The 21801-nt window shown below is 35.8% G+C and overlaps 1 protein-coding gene across 4 annotated transcripts in view; it reads left to right on the forward strand.

Moving 5' to 3' along the window:
• The window catches only part of TNPO1 (transportin 1), a 69543-nt gene that overhangs the window by 35478 nt on the left and 12264 nt on the right, over window positions 1–21801 (forward strand). For all 4 annotated transcript variants that reach the window (XM_053969022.1, XM_053969023.1, XM_053969024.1 and 1 more), the window contains 15 exons: window positions 1885–2034; window positions 5403–5509; window positions 6615–6748; window positions 9006–9087; window positions 9769–9891; window positions 10367–10485; window positions 12226–12286; window positions 12924–13092; window positions 14642–14794; window positions 15978–16203; window positions 18795–18966; window positions 20214–20300; window positions 21092–21199; window positions 21375–21533; window positions 21625–21712. In XM_053969022.1, coding sequence (XP_053824997.1) covers window positions 1885–2034; window positions 5403–5509; window positions 6615–6748; window positions 9006–9087; window positions 9769–9891; window positions 10367–10485; window positions 12226–12286; window positions 12924–13092; window positions 14642–14794; window positions 15978–16203; window positions 18795–18966; window positions 20214–20300; window positions 21092–21199; window positions 21375–21533; window positions 21625–21712 — 1938 coding nt within the window. The remainder of the gene's footprint in view (window positions 1–1884; window positions 2035–5402; window positions 5510–6614; window positions 6749–9005; window positions 9088–9768; window positions 9892–10366; window positions 10486–12225; window positions 12287–12923; window positions 13093–14641; window positions 14795–15977; window positions 16204–18794; window positions 18967–20213; window positions 20301–21091; window positions 21200–21374; window positions 21534–21624; window positions 21713–21801) is intronic.

Raw genomic sequence — 21801 nt, forward strand, 5'->3', positions numbered from 1 at the left:
ACATAAAAGACAAGATTAAAAAGTCTAGGAAGGCACTGTGGTCTTGGTTCTCAAAATCAGTTGATTAAAATGAATTTTAATTTCTGATCAGCAAAACAATCCCCTATCTTCTGAAAAGCTCTGTTTCTCTTCTGATATAAAGTGTCCAGTGTCTGTCAGTCAGCTGTCAGTCAGACATTGCGGTGTTGTGAGAGTCTTGGTTTTGTGATGCAGTAGCTTTAGTTTGAAATTACTTTATATTTGAAAGTTGTATCTCTTATTTTACTTATTTCTGTTAGGTTAATAATAGTTTTAAAGGGTGGGAATAGATCCATGTGTAGACTACTTCATGGCACAAATAAATTACTTATTTTGCCCAAATTAGGACTTCATAGAAAAAATTCAACAAGTGGCTAAAATGCTGATTAAAATTAGCTTCTACTGCTATTAGGGTTGCTGTAAACTAAATTTAAATTTGTTTATACTGTAAACTAAGGCTTTCTATATAGAACATTCAGATCTTTCAGAATATGTCAGATGTAATACCAAGTTACTCATGCCCTGGTTAAGAACGAAACATGAATCTACTCCACTATAAATGAAAAATCTAGACTGTTCTTTTTCCATTCCTCTACTTGGTCCAGTAACTTAGAGAAAGCTCAGTGAACAGAACTCACACTGTTACTTGAACTTGAGGTCAGTTCTGTTTGCATTTATTTTTTAGCTCATACTATGTAACATTGCTCAAGATTTTTTTTGCTGCTTCCTCTAATTATTAATTTAATAGATCAGCATTTTGCATTTCTCAAGGGATTGAAGTCCCTTACTTCATAGAAAAATTGAATATTCATGGGAAATAGGGGTAGAGGTTTTACTGCACATTCCCTACATAATTTCCATATCCTACTGTGGTGAAACCGGGTTTGTCACCAGTTCCTTACAGTAACAGTATTGCAGCAAGCCTGTCAGTATAATCAGAATGTCTGAATGTCTTTGCCTGACAAACATCTTTAATAGAGTTTCTTGTATTGCGTGACTTCAGATCTATTCCTTGATTATATGTCTATCCAAAACTTTCTCTTAAAATGTAAAGTTTGTAATCCAATATTCTAACTTTGAATAAACAGAAATAATGTATCACAGAATCACACAATATGTTGAGTTGGAAGGGACCAACAAGGATCACCAAGTCCTGGCCCTGCACAGGACACCCCAAGAATCACACAGAGATCAGTGCCTGTCCTTCCTCTTCCCCTCACAAGAAGAAGATGTAGACTGCAATGAGGTCTCTCCTCAGTGTCCTCCAGGCTGAACAGACCAGGTGACCTCAGCTGCTCCTCATACAGCTTCCCCTCACAGCCTTTCACCATCCTCATGGCCCTCCTTTGGACACTCTCTAGCCTTACATTAGGCTATTGTGGCACCCAGAACTGCCCCAGCACTTGAGGTGAGGCTGCCCCAGAGCAGAGCACAGCAGGACAATCCCCTCCCTTGCCTGGATGGCTGGGCTGTGCCTGATGTCCCCAGGTCAGGGGTGGCCCTCCTGGCTGCCAGGGCACTGCTGACCATGTTCAACTTGCCATTGACCAGGACCCCCAGGTCCCTTTCTGTGGCACTGCTTTCCAGCATGTCATTTCCCAGTCTATCTGCACATCCATGTTTGCCCCATCCTCAACAGGAGAATCTGGCACTACCCTTGTTGAACTTTATATGCTTGGTGATTAATTTGTGTACTCTGAACCTGAAAAGATTTCCTAGATGAATTGATGGGTGTAGCTGGAAGGAGAGATAAGGAAATTAAGATTAATATCTGCATATAAGCGTTGATCTTATGGCATTATTCTGGAAATCTGTCTTTTTTCTGTGAGCTGATTGAAGATTAACTGTAATTACTTTCTGTTGCAGATGAGCCAACACGTTCCTTGAGTGGTCTTATCTTGAAGAATAATGTAAAAGCACATTTTCACAACTTTCCAAATGGGGTAACTGACTTCATTAAAAGTGAATGTCTGAACAACATTGGTGATTCCTCCCCCTTAATTAGAGCTACTGTAGGTAAGTTTGTTCTTAATAATGTCCTCTGCATACTGAAGATGTTTCTGGGTGAAAGCTGTACTAGGGAGATAAAGAGTTACTAAATTAGTAAAAGTTTTTGTTTCTCATAACTGTCACAACCTCACCATGCTTCAATGAATTTTTTCTTTATTGTGAATATAAAGATGTCATACTTTAGATTCCTGTTATCTTAGAAGTGGTATAGCAATTCAGTTCATATTTCTTGAAATGTAAGATTTGAATCTTCATAAATTGAGCTCGCTGCCAGCTTATATACCTAAAAACAGGAACACGATAAAGGCCTGATTTAAGAACTATTGCAGTGCTCTGATTGCATCAATGAAATGCTTCTGTTAGCTGATTTTCTATACCCCACCCCCTACATGCACACATATGCACATCATCATACCCATGCATAAGGCATTCACGTAAAAAGCTTCTGTTAGAAAACAGTAGGTAAGTGTGGTGTACAGAACTTCATAGTATCATAAAATCTTGAAATGGTCTCAGAAGATACCTTAAAGATGATGTGGTTCCAGTGAGAAGTTTTATTTGTTACATGAATTTTTGATTTCGTAAATACCTTGTCTTGATATATATCTTTCATAAAATATGTATACTTGTATGTTTTTTTACTTAGTTCAAGGTAAAGTTGCTTTTCTGTGAGTTCTTTGATAATACAATTTCCTCCACTGTTGTAGTAATTTTCCTGGTCTGCTTAAAAATGAGGAAAATGTAATATGTATTTGAATACTGAAAATGGGTATGGGTGTCAGTTCAGAAAGGAGTTCAGCTTCTTTCAAACGACTCCTCTTATAAAATAATCTACCAGTTACTATTTAGAATAATTTGCTTTTTCTATAGGATTCCTTCTCCAGGCATTCAGGTTACAGATTAAAGACTACAGAATATTACTCATTTCTTTGAGTAGTTTCCTGCTGTCTTGCCAGTTGTGAAGCTGTTTTATTATGAATTCTATTAATGACCAATGTTCCTAATGAGAGTAGAAATAAGTCTTTGAGTGGCCCATACTCTTTGAATTTCAGGTTGTAGAAGTCATGCCTACTTCTTTGTTCATAGGAGTTCTCAGTGGAGTATAATGGAATTAGCTAAGGAACATATTCCAGCTCCATTTGGTTTGCTATCTTAGGGTTGTTTGGTGATGGTCTGTGGAGTATTTTTTTGAGGGAGTTGTTTGTTTTCAAGCAGTTATTTAAATTTTCCTGATAGAAGATGCTTGTAGATAGTAGCTTAATTATTGTTCAGCTTTAAGTGATCTTTGCAGGGATTATTAGGCATATGTGAACTCTGAAGATGAGTAGCAGCTGATGAACTACATGCTTGCATAAGTGTTGCTGTTTCGCATGTGTTTGGCACCTTTCTGTTTGAATTGCTGGATCCTTGTAGCTGTCTGACCTTGGTCCGGTACCCACTGGATTCTTGGTACTAGTGAGGTGTAAAGAGGTTACTATCTACCTGGACTGCCTTCTTAGCATGAGTTGGCAGGTGGAGATTGGAGCTGCTCTTTCTGATGAGTACATGTTTTTGCAGTTCAAGCACTATCAATTTAATGAGTCAATTGCAAATAATATCTCAGGAATTCTGAGGGCAAGAACATCAAAAATGGCATCAGAGAAGATTTAATGCAGTATTCACTCTCCTTTGTGGTCTCTAACATCTAGTGCTAATCAGACAGAAGGTACCTTTTGGCCCAGATGGAGGCAAGCTGGTTAATCCCATCTTCAGCAGTCACCTTGTTGAGGAGAATGAGCACATGACTTAAGGCCCAATGATAACTGTACATTGTTTTATCCTTACTTAGCTTATCTTTATTCTAATCTCCAAATGAGTAACACAGTGTATCTTCTCTGTGCTGTTAACCAGTGGTATAGGTTTTAAAATCTCATGTGCTAATTTGGAAATGTAGATTCAAGCTGCCTTTGTCAAGGACCCACAAATCTACCAGGATAAAAATACATCTCTTAAGAAAGTGTCTGCAGCTGTTAAAACTCTCTAGGGACTCTAGTCTGAGTAGGACCTTAGTATAGCTCCTTGATTGAAAGCAAGGAGGGGAAAATAGTTTAACTATTTGAAATTAGTGGAGGAACTGGAGAGATTCACCGCAGGAGGAGATTGAAAGCTAACGATTGCCCTTTAAGGGGGAATTTTGTTATGAACTTTAGCTTTTAAAAGTCAAAGAGTTCAGAAATCAGCTTCAGAAGTTACAGAGGCAAAGCACCATCTGTACAAAATGACATGTATGGTCTGAATTGCATGCGAGACCATTTCATCCTCTGAAACCAGTTCTAGGACCTTGAAAAGATCCAGCATATTGCATCAAAGGAATAATGCAAAATATTTATTAGTTTCTGTGTGTCCTGTCCAGGATGTCCTTTGCTCTGTAATGTTGTCCTTTATTCTTTTGTATTTAACAAGAATTTTAGCATTTTATTCCAAAGAAAAATTATATATTGTGAATAGCTCAAGGAAAAAGCTTGGGAAAATATTTCCATCACTTTTTGCTTGGGAGATTACTAGTTGTAGTAGTGTTGAGTTCTTCTGTGTTTATACTTATTAGAAGTAACTGCCAATTGCATAAAGGATTATGCTAGCTGTTACATTTTGCATTGAGGCAAAATGGACTCATACAAATTCAGTCCTAGTTTATAAGTAGCTTTCTCTGTCCTTGTCACTTAATTAGTTTTTCCCAGGACTTCTGTATGTGCTGGAAACAGAATTAGTGATTCTGACCTGTCTGTTTGTTGACTCTCACAGCTCCTAACTGGATGACCTACCATAGTGTTTAAGCTCTTAGAGGTATCTTGGTCTTACAATAGGTCCTTAATGTTTTGTGTAAACACAGTAAAGTTGTGATCATGTAACTTACCACTAGGTTGTAAGTTTAATGAAGGACAGATTCCCACATTCATGCTTTTGTATCATAGTAAAAAAAGATGTGACTTGGGGTGGATACTCTGTATTTATTAGAAGTCTAGATTTGTACAGTGTTTAGTAAATTTAGAGCCAAAGCTGCCCTGCTGTGTTATTAATTATAAATTATACAGTTATATAAATGTTATAATTTATAATTTCCTTAAGTGAAGTTACTTGGTGCTTGATTTCTAATACTTGAGCCCTTCATGGCAGCAGGAAGGAGCAACCCACCTTTGCCGTTCAAAGCCCTTCAAATAACATTTGCAATTCAATGTACTTCCTCTTTTTATGCATGGCAGTCCTTAACAAAACCATTTCTTTCTTAAACTTTCTTAGCTCTTTAGATATTTGAGAAGAGAAAAATACGAAAAATTTATATGAAAGAAGTGAAAGCATGTGAGATCTCATTTTCTCCATTCTTCTGTTTCTTTTAGGCATTCTGATAACAACCATTGCCTCAAAAGGGGAGTTACAGAATTGGCCTGAACTCTTGCCAAAGCTTTGCAGCCTGTTGGATTCTGAAGATTACAATACCTGTGAGGTAAGGAGATAGACAGAAAATAGAAGAGGATCATCTGAATTTCATTATTTTTTTCTCTCTTCAGAGACACTAGGTATATGTATTGTGTGTATGTCTGTATTTATACATGCCCATGTGTTCTCCTTGCAGAACAGTGGCTCAAATTTGATACTTTTTCTTCTACTTGTGGTCCATGTTCTTACTGTTCATTCAAGCAAACTGATTTTCTTTGCATAAAAGTGGAATAAGATTGCAGATGGATAATCATCGTATCTCAGCTCAGAAGTCTCCTGAAATTACTGCTGTGTGATGCCTAATCTTTTAGGCACCAGTGGCATCATTAAGCTGATGTTGAATTTTGTCTTACATAAAAGTAGTGTTCATTCTTGTAACTTAACCTGGAAGAGTGATCAATTCCTGTATCAAAGTGAAATTAACTGTTTTGTTTAGTCTGTATGAAGGGAAATAAGTAAATAACAGTTTTAAACTAACAAAAAAAATATAACAGAAAAAATATAAAGCTATGTCTGAGGTAAAAAAATAAAGATTGTGATCACACCATTTGAAGTACTTCCTAACGTCTCCATGGAAGTGTGAAACATGTTGTATAAAGTGAACCTCAGAGACGACTAATGATCCAAGATGGCACCTTGTTGTATAGGGTTTTGTGCTTCTTTCTCTCAGGGAAAAAAAACCCATATTTGAAAATGAAACTCAAATTGACAATCATCCCTGTTTTGTCCCATAGTGAATTATTAAAAGAAATACAATTATATATGCAATTAATTTGGATACTTCTGCTCATTCTACTTCTCAAATAAAAATTAGCTTTTGATTGTTCTTTGAAATATATTTAGATAGATGAACATCAAATCAAACTAAAATTATCACTTAGTCATTGCTGACTCTCCCAGCTTGAGAGCTGACAGATGCTCAGATTCTGGTTTAACTAAAATGCCTTTTAGACTATTTCAATATAATCATTAATTAGTTAGCTGCATTTACACTATTAACTAGCTACATTTACTGTGTTGTGCTGGAATTACCCATTCTATATGAAGTCTTAAATTTTGTTTTCTTCAGAATGTGAAAGAAGATACTTGCTTGTTTATTCATTTTTAAACAGGGTGCTTTTGGTGCTCTTCAGAAGATATGTGAAGATTCTGCTGAAATTTTAGATAGTGATGTGTTGGACCGGCCACTCAATATCATGATACCTAAGTTCTTGCAGTTCTTCAAGCACAGCAGTCCAAAAATACGGTAGGTTTATGAGTTGTACTTACAGTTACCTGCTAAAATTCTATTTACATTAGCAGCAAGGCTGCTATTTTGTAGATCTGTTTAAAACCTGCTTAGGTTTTTCAAATGATCCTGCAGAGACCCACAGGTATTCCATGCATCAGTAATTTTCATGTTTATCTTCATAGTTAATACAAGAATCTCACCTCTTCATGCAATCAGTCAATGACTGAAAATCAAATAGCTTCTTCTAAGTTTTTGCATATTATTACAAAAAATTCAGTTCTGTGCTTAGAACTTATTATTCTGATTAGAAATAACAATTTTACATTACTTTTGTAATGGCTGCAGCAATGGAAGAGTGAAAATTCTTTTGCTGACAAAAGTTTGAGTTCTGACAGAAGAAAAAATTCTGCCTTTAACTGAACTTCCAGCAGAATCAAATTAAACGGATTCATCATCTCTTCACTGTAAAATTGTATTAATATCCCCAATTAACAATATAAAAGAAAAATTCCGGAATTAAATTTTTACTGCTAGTATTCATTACAAAGATCAGTAGCTTTTACCCTGAATTGGCCAACAGAGTGCTCCTGCCACAAAGAAGGCTAATGGTATCCTGGGCTTGAGTATTGCCGGCTGGTTTAAGGGAGTTGATCCTTCCCTTCATCTTCCAGGTGAGATCACACCTGAAGTACTGTGTCCAGTTCTGGACTGTTTAGTGTAAGAGTGGCATGGATATACTGGAAAGACTCCAGCAAAGAGCCATATTAGGAAAGGCCAAGAGAGTTGGGACTTACCAACATATGTAAATTAAGAGAAGGATTAAAAAAAAGGCATAGGCTCTTTCCAGTGGTGCCTAGTGACAGAACCAGAGGCAGTAGCCACAAACAGAAACTCAGAATGTTTCTTCTGAATATCAGAAAACAGCTTTTTTACTGGGAGGATGACCAGTCACTGGCACAGGTTACCCAGAGAGGTGATGGAGTCTCCATCCTTGGAGATACTCAGTAGGCAGCTGGACATGGTCATGGGCAACTGGCTGTAGGTGGCCCTGCTTGAGCACAGGCATCGACCAGATGACTTTCAGAGGTGCTTTCCAACCTCAGTCATTCTATGATTCTTTGTGACTCTGTGAAATGTGTTTTATCTTCTCTTTGAAAATTATATTTGATAGCTTTAAAGTGTCTTTAATTCTTTATTGCCAAGAGTAGTAGATAGTGAAGACCCCAAGATGAATGATGGGATTCTAATACAGTTTAGAAAATCATCTATAAAGGATGCTTGCTAAGAAAATTATGAAATTAAGTGTGAACTTGGTTTTGTGGAAAGATAATAATTCTCTGGAGTTGGGAATGAGGCAGAAAAACATGCTTTTTTCCTTACCACACTGTCAGTCTTTCACTTTTTTCCTGTGTTGCTATGTCCATGGCTTTGACACTTAAATCAGTTTCAAGTTTAAAGGCTATCTGCCTACCCACAGCCTAATTTCAATACATAGTGCTGAGGTGTGAAAAGGACTAGTCATGTCAGTGCAATACTTTATATCTATCAAAAGACAATTTTTGAGCAATGTTTTATGACAGAGTCTTCCAAGAAATGTCAGAATGGAAATTTGAAGTTACAGTAGCAAAAATACTGTAATGAATCTTCAAAGGGTTCTACAGATAGTTTTGCCTTGTGCCTCTGCCTTGAGAATTTGACTTTTGTGTCTGAGAATGAAAAAGACCTGTAAGTAATGGCTTTGCATGAAATGGAATAGAAGAACAGTACTTCATTTCTTAGAATGTTTCTTCCACAAGTGTTTTAGTATGTATCCAACTACAAGTGTGTTTTTGTTCTAAGCTACATCTATATTGTGAACACATTCTGGTCTCTGTAAATTGTAAACATATTGCAAAGATGGTTGCATACTTAAACAACTAAGGTCAAGCTAAAATACTGCCATATTTGTATTTGACTTGTATGGAATTATTATTATCTGAGAAGATCACAGTCATAAAATGCTCAAAAAGGAACATAAATGTTCAGAAAAATATGCTAGCTGTAGTCATTTTAGCCTATTTACTGAATATTTTAAAATATTTATTAGGTATATCAGAGTATAAGGCAGTACTTAAAATATAGTTTAATAATTTTTTGTTGGTAATGCTACAGATGCATAGATTTGTTCTCTCTTGCCTTTGAAGATACTTGGTTTATGCTTTTGATGCCTCAGTACACTTTAAAAATGTTTTTAACTCATGAAACGTATATATTTTAACTGTTTCTGTTGTAGGTCTCATGCAGTAGCATGTGTCAATCAGTTTATCATCAGCAGAACTCAAGCTCTTATGTTGCACATAGATTCTTTTATTGAGGTGGGTGTGTATTCTTGGTGGGAGGTTTAAGTCAAATTACCTATCTGATTTATCAAGAGGTTTGAACTATGTTTTACAACCACCTCTACCCCTAAACTCTCCATTTCTCATTGCCCATTCTTAGCTTCAGCCACCATAGATTGAAGTTCACTCTGTATGCTTGTGCTCAGAGCTAACCATACTGTAAGCAAAATAAGTAGGTGTATTTCAAAAGATGTTTCCTTTTCCTAAGTAGGGAGAACTCTTGTTGTACAAAGGTGCAAAAGTAATGGCAGTAGTCTGTCCCTTGCCTGTCCTGAGAAGTGCATGTCACTGGGCCTATCTGCCTGTCTGAATACTGTTACTGAACTTGGATGAGAAGGTTCTGGTTTGTCTAGAGTATTTTATTTGCTCCTCTTATGTACTGACACAATTTATATTAGGAGCAAATATAATCCAGAAGTACTGTTCTTGTACCAGTGTTAATATACAGTGTCATATTTATGTATAAAATACACACTGAGAGACTGAAGAGTCAATTTGCTAACCCATATGTCTTTAAAAAATAGAATAGTATTCTGACGTGTGCATTGGGCAAGTACAGAGCTACATCTATCTCCTTTAGTGAGCCAGTAATATCAATTCTAATACAAGTTGAACTTGATGAATTGAGGTCTTTCAACTGTTACTACTTTCCAACAGAATCTTTTTGCACTGGCTGGTGATGAGGAGCCTGAAGTACGCAAAAATGTTTGCCGTGCTCTTGTAATGTTGCTGGAAGTTCGAATGGATCGCTTGCTTCCTCACATGATTAGTATAGTAGAGGTGAGTCTCATTTCCTAGATGTTGCACAGATTCCCCTGTTTGACACTGCAGACATAATAAATATAAAGCATTCATCAGAACAGGTGTGTTGCTCTTGCACTTGCTAGCTCTTTGTTTCCCTTTAAGACTGAGATTGCAAAACATTATTCTCATCTAATTGCAAATTGACATTGTGTTTGACAGGCAGTGCATATGGCAGTTGTTTATTCTTCATTAAATCAATTATCCCGAAATGGCTGGGATCACAGCCAGGCATTGCTTGACCCTAAGTGCGAAGATAATGTTAAAAATCTAGCACCAGTGCTGAAACTGCTCCAGTTTACACATTGAAGCTGTCACTTCTTCCGGTGTGTTGACCATAATCAGGATAAAGCATATTATTTTACATTCCTGAGATGCTCTTTGAGCTGCTAATGAAGAAGTTCTAACATAAATGTTCTATTTTATATAACTAATTTATTTTTATATTGTGTAGTACATGCTTCAAAGGACCCAGGACCAAGATGAAAATGTGGCTTTGGAGGCATGTGAATTTTGGCTGACTTTGGCTGAACAGCCGATTTGTAAAGAGGTATTGTGTCGGCATCTTACTAAGTAAGTATCAAGAATTGCAACTCATACTTATTTTCAGATGGTCGTCTTAAAATTTCAATTGACTTGTTCATGGATACTCTCAGAGACAGCGTATATGGCTTGCAGTATGCTTAGAAGAATTCCATAGCTAGTTCTTGTGCATAGTAAAATTGAAAAGACTTCTGAGGGTTTTAGACCCAGTGAACTGCAGAAACAATTTTAACTGTGTCACTGTAGTGCTTACCTCGAATTTAACAAGCTTTTACACTTCACATGAATGCAAAGATTAGGTAAAATGCACTTAAGTGAACAACTCCACGTGACATTACCCATAATATCTGGTCGTCTTGACTACTGCTATGTAGGCATCTCTGTGCAGGGCTTCCATGTGCATTGTCATGCAAAGCGTTCTTCATTTTAAAAAGAGTATAAAACAAAATGACACATCTTGGATGTAGGAATTAATTTTGTATCAATTACTCTTACAAGTTAAGTTGAAGAAAGCCTGTACAATTTGTTCCTTCATACTTCTGCAGCCTGATAGTAGTTTTAAGTTTCAAAACCTACTTCTTCAAAGTTTCAAAAAGTATTCCTATGCCTCAAGAGATAGATCTTTGATTGAATGGGATAAATATCCATGTGTGTGATGTAAATATCTTTTTCTGCAACAGTGCTTGCAACTTCCTCCAGACTAATTTGAAATCTTTTACATCAGGAAATTAGTTCTTCAGTTTTGCCATCAAATGAATACTCTCTTTTCATTTATGCTTTGAAGATTTTTTAAATATGGACAGAGTTCTCTCAAGATTTTGAGTGGAAGAACTGAATGACAAGGAGACACATCCTTCTTAGCAAAAAATAGCATTATAGGTGTGAAGTAATTAAAATAGAAAGCAAATTTTTGGTTTCCCTAACCAATTAAAAAGTAGAAAATTAAGATTAAAACATGTACTGTTGCAGAGAAAGACTAGGAGTTAAAACCAAGAGAATGTGTTACAAGAAATTATTTTTAAATTTCAAAATGGTCTGATTTAATTACTATTTTTGTAGTTCAAAAGGCAAAAGAATGATACTACATAATAGAAGTTCCCAACACACACCACATAGTTAACAACTACTAGTATTCAGTCTCTTTCGGCCTACGTGAACCTTGACATTGCAACAGCATCATACTAATTGAAAAAAGCTTTTAAATTTCTAGAAAAATTAATTATTAATAGTCACATCATGTTTTTCCCATGATCTTTCAGTGTCATATGTGTTTAAGGCAACTTATTTGTTGGTGAGTCCTGTTTGACTAGGGAGCTATATAAGCTTGTCAGTACTTGATAATCTTAAAATTTCGTATGTTAAATTAAAAGTGAGATAATATCTTAAAACTTTTCATGTGGTTTCTAATATCTGTTCCATTTTATGCCTGTGGGTTTTTTTATAAAATGTATACTTCACAAAGTATGCTGCGGAAATGCCACTGAATTGGTGATAATGTTTATACTTACTATTCCTTCATTTAAAGTTTAGAACACAATGTGATGCTGCAGGGTGTGATTATTAGAGCAAGCCTGATACTTTCAAAAACAATACTCACGTGCAGAATATAGCAAGATTGAGTCTGTCACTGTTGCTGCGTCATCCATGGTTATTAGTTTCATTTGGCTTATATATACTTATGCATTTTTTATTTTGTTGTGGTGAACATGTTTTATAATGGGAACTATTTGACTTTTTTCCTTAGTAATATGCATAAATATTTCTTTGTAGGCTGATACCTGTGCTTGTAAATGGTATGAAATATTCAGAGATTGATATTATTCTGTTGAAGGTGAGCATCAGTTTCTTTTACTCTGTTGGAATAGTTGGTTAGGTTTTGACCTATAAATCAGAATGATTCAGGTCAGAGTGGGCAGACGTAGCCTACCATCTCTTCAGTGGAGAATGAACTTTCTGGGGCAAAGTATGCTGTTCCAAATACTAAATGCAACTGATGCTGTGTTTGTTGGAAAATAATCTGTGGCTCTCCTGCTTTGTCCCAGTCCCCTCCTACACAATTTAGGCAAAGCTGGCATACTATTACCATGAACTGCAAGAATTCAGCATTAAAAGAATGTTCAGAACTAATTCTAATGCCTTCTAGGTTGAATACATAGCTTTTTCCATCACTATGTCTGTGTATCAAAATTTCTCAATCATCTCTATTTCATTCCCATTGAGTAATTTCTTAACAAAAAGGTTACTTTGGGGGTGAGCATACCTCTCTTCCTTGTATCTTTCTATTGCTTTTCTGGTAAAGACAGCAGTAGAACACAGAAACAGTGGCATTTTTTTGGTTGAGCAGCTCAGGTACACTGACAAAATCTTGAACTTTATACACTTAAAAAATCTTGAACTAAAACTACATTGTTAACTTTCTTAAGCAATACAGTTGGACTAGTTTATCTAATAAAACAATTTGGTGACAGGGGGATGTTGAAGAAGATGAAGCTATTCCAGATAGTGAGCAGGATATAAGGCCTCGTTTCCATCGTTCGAAGACGGTGGCTCAGCAACATGAAGAAGATGGTATTGAAGATGATGACGATGATGATGATGAACTTGATGATGATGATACTATTTCTGACTGGAACTTAAGTAGGTCAAAGAAACGTGTGAAATGCTTTGAACAAGAGCTACTTGCATAATGCAAGAAACACAGTAAAAAGACAAGTTTGTGTATAAGGAATACCAAGGCTTTTTTTTTTTTTTTTTTTTGACTAGAAAAATAACTATCTACTGACATAATTGATGGGTTTGTTGGAGGGGGGAGCCTTTGAGATGACACTTTGACTTTGTATTGGCAAAAGTTGTCCATCTGTAAGCTTATTTTGAATATGGCAGATTGAGTTACAAATATTTATTTGATACAATTCAATGGAGCTTTCAGACTTAATGTTTTAATTCTATGAAATAATAAAAATCCTGTATCACTTGTTTAAATTCAGTTTAAAAAGAGAAAAAAAAGCTTTGCACATTGATAACTGGAGCAAGCTTAATAATGCTTTCTTTCATTATTAAAGAATGAAAGAAAGTCTTACCTCTAAAATCAGGTTGTGTTTGGTTTGGATTGCTTTTTATTCCCATGTGAACATTCTACTACCTGTGGCCCTTACAGGCATTTTTTTTTCTCAGTGAGGAATTTGCTTCTCAATAGAGTACTTTAGTTGTGAAGGTAGGAGATGGCTCTGAGGAAACCAGAGTTCGGATGTCCTACTAGGGGGTTCATAGGACCTTTAGGTTAATAGGTTATGTTATAAGGAAAGAAAATACCACAAACTGTTTTTTAAGTTCAGTGACAGAAAATAGCTAGTGAAATTCTGACAAATCTGATTTGAATTTGCTTTGCAAACAAACTCATTGTGGAATAATGCTTTGAGATGTGGGCATAGCCACATAAGGTTTTTTTGCCCAAGGCCACAAGTTTTCACAACAGTTGAATTTAACTTCAAGCTTATCACTGAACAATTTTGAGATGTACCTAAAGAATTATTACTGTTGAAAATATGTGTGCAAATATGCTTGTTTCTGTAAAGCTGCATCTTGGAAAAAAAGTGTAGTTTTATATTCTTAATATTCTTTTTGTCAGTGCTGTGCGTAGAGATTGTAGCATTAAATATGCGTTTTCTGAGAAAGAGCTCAAATGACATAAGGTGCCCTGTGATGCACAGTTGTGAATAAAACAGTGAGAAAGACGAAGTTGTTCAGGAATGGTGGCCTAAAAGAGAAAGAGTAGAACACTTCAGAAATCTGTAATGACATATGTTATTTGGATTTGAGAAAATTTGTATTATCTAAAAGTCAGAATTGTGTGCCCTATTTCATATCTAATGTTCCATATTTGACTTCCAATTTGAACAGAGACAAAGCACCAGCATAGCTTGACAGTTAGCAGTGTTGCTTACTAATGAGACCAGTGCAATTCTTTATGGCAGATTAAGAAGGAATTTATATTAAAATGGTTTTCTAAGAGCTGTGGCCTCGCCCAGGAGCACAGTGTACACTCTGTAGTGTCATGGAGTGGAAGTATGTTCCCTCCTGGTGCACTGAGAATCCACTGGCAGCTCAGAGTTAAAAACAGGATTCTGTTGCCTAACTATAACTGTTTGTATAATAAACAGAGATTAACACTGTTAATTCCTTTCAGGGAAATGTTCTGCTGCTGCTCTAGATGTCCTAGCTAATGTATTTCGTGATGAACTTCTACCACACATCTTGCCACTGTTGAAGGAATTGCTCTTCCACCCCGAGTGGGTAGTTAAAGAATCTGGTATCCTTGTTCTTGGTGCAATTGCTGAAGGTAAGGCAACAGTATCAGGTTGCTGATTTTTAAATTGGTTCTAAAGTAGCTTGGGTGAACTTACTAATGCAAGCAAGTATATGTCCTTAGCTGGTTTGGTTTTGGTGATTAATATCTTCATCTACTGATAGGTGACTGCAGTTATTTTATTTTTAATTTTCAAATCTGTGCACGTTTGGGAGGCTAAACAGATTACACAATTTCTTTTATTTCTCCTTTTCTAAGCTTTGCAGTATAGAGGTGTTGATGTCTCTCAAAATATTAGCTTGATTTCATAGAAGATAAATATTTAATAAATTGTAGCCTTAACGTGTTTCCAGAAAAGGAGAAGACCACTTCTGTGACTTCAGTACACTAAGATGCCTTTTGTACATGGTCCTCCAATTAAAATAGGCTCACTTCCATTCTTTTTTACTTACTCACAGTCCTGCTTGGCTTTTGCCTGAAGTTCCAGCATCTCTGTCCCTTTTGCAAGATGAAGAAGTAGATTTGGGTTCATGCCCAGATTATAATTTTTTCCCTCACCGTCTAATGAACATACTTCTTTTTACTGTTATTAGAAAAGTTTTAGCTGGTTTTGATTTGAAGCCTGGCAAGGTGGAAGTTAGTACTTCTGGCAAATCTCAGTGTCTTATTGCCCTTGCTGACTTGAAGGATGCAGATTTTATTCCTGGTCGATATTGGTATAATTTTAGGAAAACAAAGAAATCTCAATTTCTTAAGGAATCCTTTCTCATGTGATGATTTGTTGTCAAGTATTCTTCTTGGTATTTTCTTGCTTACTCTGAGTAGACTGAAGTAGGAGCTTAAGGCTCTAGAAACTTTATTTGGATGTACTTGCTCTACTGCATTCAATAAAGCATTTCTGGAAATTGGGGGAGCACTGAAGTAGAAACATAATTGAAAATAATGTAACTTTCATTAATGATTTAATTATTATATGATAATTTAATAATTTAATTATTATGTGATATTATAATAATTATCCTTATTAATTATGTAAGAGGTTTTTTTAGAACTTTATACAAATTAATTAGACTTGCTTTGTTAAAATATTTGTATTTTTAACTGCATGTTGTGTTCCTATGTGATAGAGAATGAAAATATGTCTCTCCTAGGAAACAGAAAACAGTGGAATTTTTCATTAATTCTGGTACTGCAATAGCTATATTTTTCTTTCCAGGCTGCATGCAGGGTATGATTCCATATCTTCCAGAGCTAATCCCTCACCTTATTCAGTGCCTCTCTGACAAAAAGGCTCTTGTGCGCTCCATTACATGCTGGACTCTTAGTCGCTATGCACACTGGGTAGTTAGTCAACCCCCAGACACATACTTGAAGCCATTAATGACTGAGTTGCTAAAGCGTATCTTGGACAGCAACAAGAGAGTACAAGAAGCTGCCTGCAGGTAAGCCAAAGCTTAAGCAAACATCACTATCCATTACACTGCATTTTTTTACCATGAGAAGCTATTTTCATGCCCTTATCAGTCAACAAGTGACTCCATTTCTAGCTCTTAACTTATTCTTCCTCTTAAATTAGAGTAGATGCAACTTTCTCCCAAATTGTAATAACATGAAAAAAGTTAACATCAATTTCTCTTGTGCAGTTTGTTTTCAGAGTATGTAAAACACCAGCTTAAATAATTTATTGCACTAAATTAGTTGCTGGCAACACTTACTTTCAATATATGCTGTTTCATTGACCAGAAATTTGGCCTTTTTTAAAATGTCTGTGAACACAGTCAGAACTGAATACAGTGGAAAGCTGTCCTATCATTGAATTACTGAAAATGTTTGTACTTAGCATTGCCTTTGCTTATGGTTATTTCAAGGGGTATTATCTTTCTTTTGAAGTGACATGCTGGGAGGTAAGAATCCCTTCTCCCCCCCTTCCCTTCTCCCCCTCTACTTCTTTAAACAAAAAAAATTAATTGTTTAATTAGTGGACACAACATTAATGGAGTGGGGATGTGTGCACTCCCTATTGCATCAAAAAAAATTTTACATGTCAGTTTTTGTCAGACTGGAGTGTACACAGCTAGCTTTCAATGGTTCTTCAAGAAGCAGTTATATCTGCCTCTGAACACCTGAAACATAATAATAGTAGTAGTAATAATAATAATAATAATAATAGCCACCCCCAAATGTCAATAGTGCCTAAGGAGAGTGATGAGTTCAGGGTTCCTGGGCTAAGCTTTCCTCAAAAGGAATATATATTCTTGCGTGAGAACAGATAAAATGACTTTATGAAATGTACTTAGTAAGATTTAGGAATTAAACACTGTTTCCTTTTTGTCTCCAAATGTCTGCAAAAATTTGGATAGCAAGTTTGGGTAGCTTTAACGTCTTTTCTATTTATTCTATTAAAAAAGCCCCAAATGCAAAACCCAAAAAACCAAACAAAACAAACAAGCAACCAAAAAAAAAAATCCCCAAAGGAAAATCTTCCACTTCTCTTCAAGCTTTCCTTGTCCAACACATGGCTGAAAATCTGCATTTAGCTGAACACAGCTGTGTTGTGGTGTAGTTAAATAACCGCACCTGGTACTTATGACAGATATGCAATAGGTCATGGAAACGAGGAAATCCAGAATGGAAATATTAAAAGTTACAGTACACCTGATTTCTTTATTATTATTATAAGTCCATTGTCAGACTTGGAGCAAGTTTTGAGATACTTTCTTTAGAGCCAGAGATTCACTAAAATTATTGTTGCAACTAAAAATAAGCTGGGAAACTTCACTGTAAAGAAAATGTAGAGTTGTTCCAAGTCAAAACATATTTACTAGCTTCTTTAATTGTAAGGAAATACAATTAACCTTCTTGGGCAACGACAAAGAGCTTCATCCTGACACTGAGTAGTTGCATACATTGTTTATGTCTACCAAATTGAAGATTGGTCACAGGATACTGTATGTTTTTGTTCCTAAATTCTGTATGGTAGCAGATGTCTAACATTCACTTCTGTACTTTCAAGAAACTGCTCCTTTAGTTGGTGACACACAGAATGATATTTTACTGAAATACATTTTCCTGCTCAAGTTGTATGCCTTTCTGAAAGAATGCTTCCTAATAATAAAAAAAAAATTAAATAAATAAAGTAAGAATGATAGCTATATAGAGTTCACAGTTCTCTTGTTCTCACAGAACTCTTGTTCACAGTTCTCTCTCTTTAAAAAACTGCATTTCTGTATTTGGTAGCACACAGTGGAGTGTTCACCTCATGCAGTGATGCATGCATTTTAGTGCAGAGATAAGCTAATAATAATCTTGTTGAGAAAGCTAGGCCAGTATATCTTCAATAGCTCCATAATTTTTTCCTTTCCTTAATGTTTCTCTGAAGCAATGTCTCTGGTGTGGGGGGATTTTTTTGATTTTATTCCATTTTGGATGGGTTTCCTTAACGCTGCTGTTGAAACACTGGATAGACAAGGTGAAAAGTTTCCATGATGTCATGATGTGTGCTTTGACTAGGTGCAGCTAAAACTGTTCATCCTCTGTATTTGCTTTTAGTTTTCCATTTCTTTCTATATATTTTTCTATGTAGCAAACAGCTGACAGTACCAGGTGATGTTTACATTGTACCAGCACAGCAGCATCAAAATGTCTAGGTGCAGCTACTGTGTACATTAAAGACAGTGGTCCATTTTTAACTTAAATAATCAGCTTTTGTTGTGGTTCCTTCTGTTTTAGTTAGTATATTGTAACTTTTTGGTTAATGCTTTTATTTTTAGTGGGGGACTCCCTAAGGAGTTTTATGGCAATACTTTAAAATTTTGTCCTTCATAATGTAAAACCTGGATCCTTATGGGTAATTTTGTGTTCAGTTTAAAAAGATCAAAGTTATTTAAGTATTAATTTTTTGGAAGTATATAATACATTAGTTTGAGGACTTAAATACAGCTTTATGTTTAAACAGAAATAGGTTAAGTAGGGCATTTTGGGGTTGTCTTGTTTCCTTGTTTCCAAGGTACTAACCTGTTTTTTTGTCCTTCAGTGCCTTTGCTACTCTAGAAGAGGAGGCTTGTACAGAACTTGTTCCTTATCTTGCATATATACTTGACACTTTGGTCTTCGCATTTAGTAAATACCAGCATAAAAACCTGCTCATTCTTTATGATGCTATAGGAACTCTAGCAGATTCTGTAGGACATCATCTAAATAAACCAGTGAGTATACCTTATGTTCTGTAGAAGGACTTACTATATTTGAAAAACTTGTTCAGTGTTTTTTGTAGTGTGCTTTACGTGTTATAAACTAGAAATGCTGGTAGTTCCGTGTACCTTTTATTAGTGTGGCATGCTTACAGATAAAATAGACTGCACATAATTTTCCCAACTACACAAATATTTGCCATTTTGAGTAAAAAGCAAAAGTATGTGATTTGTTGTGAAATGTGCTGTTCATCATGGTTTTCTTTATGCTTCAAGTTTTTTTAGCTCAAAGAAGATATCACTATAGATACCCCATTTGGACAAAGCACAGATAACACACAGGCAAATGTGGTAGGGTTATTTTTAGTGTACATGTATTAATAAATAGAAGATGTACATGTCATATGTTGGCATCTTATGACGGTTATTGAAACTCGTTTTATTTCTCTATAGTGCTTCAAATTACATATACGCCCTAGAAAAAAAAATTTTTTTTAATTGTTTCCATTTTACTTGCCATCTGGAACCCCACACCATCAAAGGACCTGTTTTTCAGTCTCTCTCTGAGCCTGGCCACCTTGACATTTTAAAGTACCAGGAGGAAGCTAAATGGCAGCTCCTGATGAGGGTGGGACTTTCTTTAGTCAGTTAGAATTTTGTACCTAATTTTGTACATAGCAAAACCAGTTGGCTCTTTGGATACCTTCTGCAGGCAATAGTACTTTAGAGGTGCCTTGCTTAATGTCCTTGTGACTGTGGCTGTGCAGTGGCAAGAAATTCAACTTTATATAGAAGGACTAAGTGCCTCCTTCTGGAGGGATAGGAAATTACTTTCTTTGTGGATGGTTAGTTTGAGGAAGAAGTTTCAGAACTTGTGGTCATGGATATAGGGTTGTAACATCAGGACAGTAGAAAATGGTTGAGAAAAGCAGGTGGCACATGTAGAGCCATAATGTAAATATAAAAATGTTTTCTGTACGCCTTGTGGCAGTCAGATAGATAAGCTGGGCAGCTATGCTAAAACCAAACTTAGAGGAAGAGATTCCCTTTGTAAAGATACTTAGGTGCTTTAGGAAAAAATATCAAACACAAATTGTAAAATCTAGTATTAAAATATTTCTATGAATTGCAACAGTGATTGAATTATAGTATACCTGTTTGTTCCTTTATTTGAAAAAGTATAATATATCTCAGTTATTTTTTAACTTTGAAATAGAGTGGTAAGCAGTAAAGTGTTTTAGCAACATTTTCATCCTAAACAGGAATATATTCAGATGCTAATGCCTCCATTGATCCAGAAGTGGAACATGCTGAAGGATGAAGATAAAGATCTCTTCCCTTTATTAGAGGTAAATATTAAAATGTGAATATTTTTATCAACTTTATTTAGATTTTTTTTTTTTACTAAAGGCATTCCTCCTAGGAAATATGACTATAAAAGCTGACATTTTTAGCTATTTTCTATTAGGGAAAAAATATTCTGACCGTGGTAAGAAAATTTTATTACTGAATAAATGTCCTTAGGTTTAGCAGAAATAATTTAGAATTTTTTCTATTTTTTCTGCCATCTTTGAGTGTTTTCTTGGATAGGATTCTTTTACAAAAAAAAGGGTTCTACCCTTCTTTTATTCTTGTCTTCTTTCTCTTTGCTCTCCCTTCATCCCTCCATTAAAACTATTGTCAGACAAGCTGAAGCTATGAACCAGGCCATGTAGTCTAATGCTCTTTACTTGCTGAGTGTGAAGCACCTCTAGAGGAAAACACCTCCAGAAAAATTAGTTTTGTAACTCTTAGGTTATATTAGGGCTTGTTCATGGTCAAGATACTGCAGCTTAGTGTAAGTGCTGTCTGAATTATTGTAACTGGTTTTGTATGCATTTTCTTGGCTAACTCTTAAGAAGATGCTGCTGCTGAGAAATTTTCTCAACTGGCGTATGCAGGAGCAAGTAACAACTTGCTGATAGTTGCCTTGGCTCAGCTAAATCGGTACCGCCTTTCTAGGTTGTATTTACTTAATCAGTTACATGTTGGTGTACTTAAAATCCTAAGTTCCAAATTGCCTCTCCCAAGTAAAAGACACTTCAGGCATGTGAAGAAAAGTAGTGACTGTTTTATCTCTTTCCTTTTTTTTTAATTCCAGTGCCTGTCATCAGTTGCTACTGCCTTGCAATCTGGCTTTCTTCCATACTGTGAACCTGTGTACCAGCGCTGTGTAAATCTGGTGCAGAAGACACTTGCACAAGCCATGGTATTTTGCTATAACTATTCCAATGTTACTTCACTAAACCAAAGTGTTAACTATGTGAAATTAGAGTTGTGCAAGGAAATTGAATATCTACATGAGCGTGCAGTTCTGCAGCTTTTTTATCATACTCCTGAGAAAATCTAGTATAATTTTGAAAATGTGTATTTATTTGTTGCAGTTGCATAATGCTCAGCCAGACCAATATGAGGCTCCAGATAAAGATTTCATGATCGTAGCTCTTGATTTACTCAGTGGTTTAGCTGAAGGACTTGGAGGCAACATTGAACAGCTAGTGGCTCGCAGCAATATCCTGACACTAATGTATCAATGCATGCAGGTGAGATGAGCAAGGTGTTTGATCTACACATCCTTTATTCAGAGAATCAGAAACTCATCTAGAATTGTAATTTTTTTCTTCCTCTCTTTAGGACAAAATGCCTGAGGTACGGCAGAGTTCTTTTGCATTGTTAGGTGACCTGACAAAGGCATGTTTTCAGCATGTTAAACCTTGCATCGGTATGTTTCTTTTACATGTTTAATAACTTGTTTTCCAAATATCTAAGAGGTTGTATTAGCCATTGTTATGCTCCTTGTTCTGTGGGTTG

This window comes from Vidua chalybeata, chromosome Z (assembly GCF_026979565.1).
Source record: "Vidua chalybeata isolate OUT-0048 chromosome Z, bVidCha1 merged haplotype, whole genome shotgun sequence".
NCBI classification, from domain to species: Eukaryota; Metazoa; Chordata; class Aves; order Passeriformes; family Viduidae; genus Vidua; species Vidua chalybeata.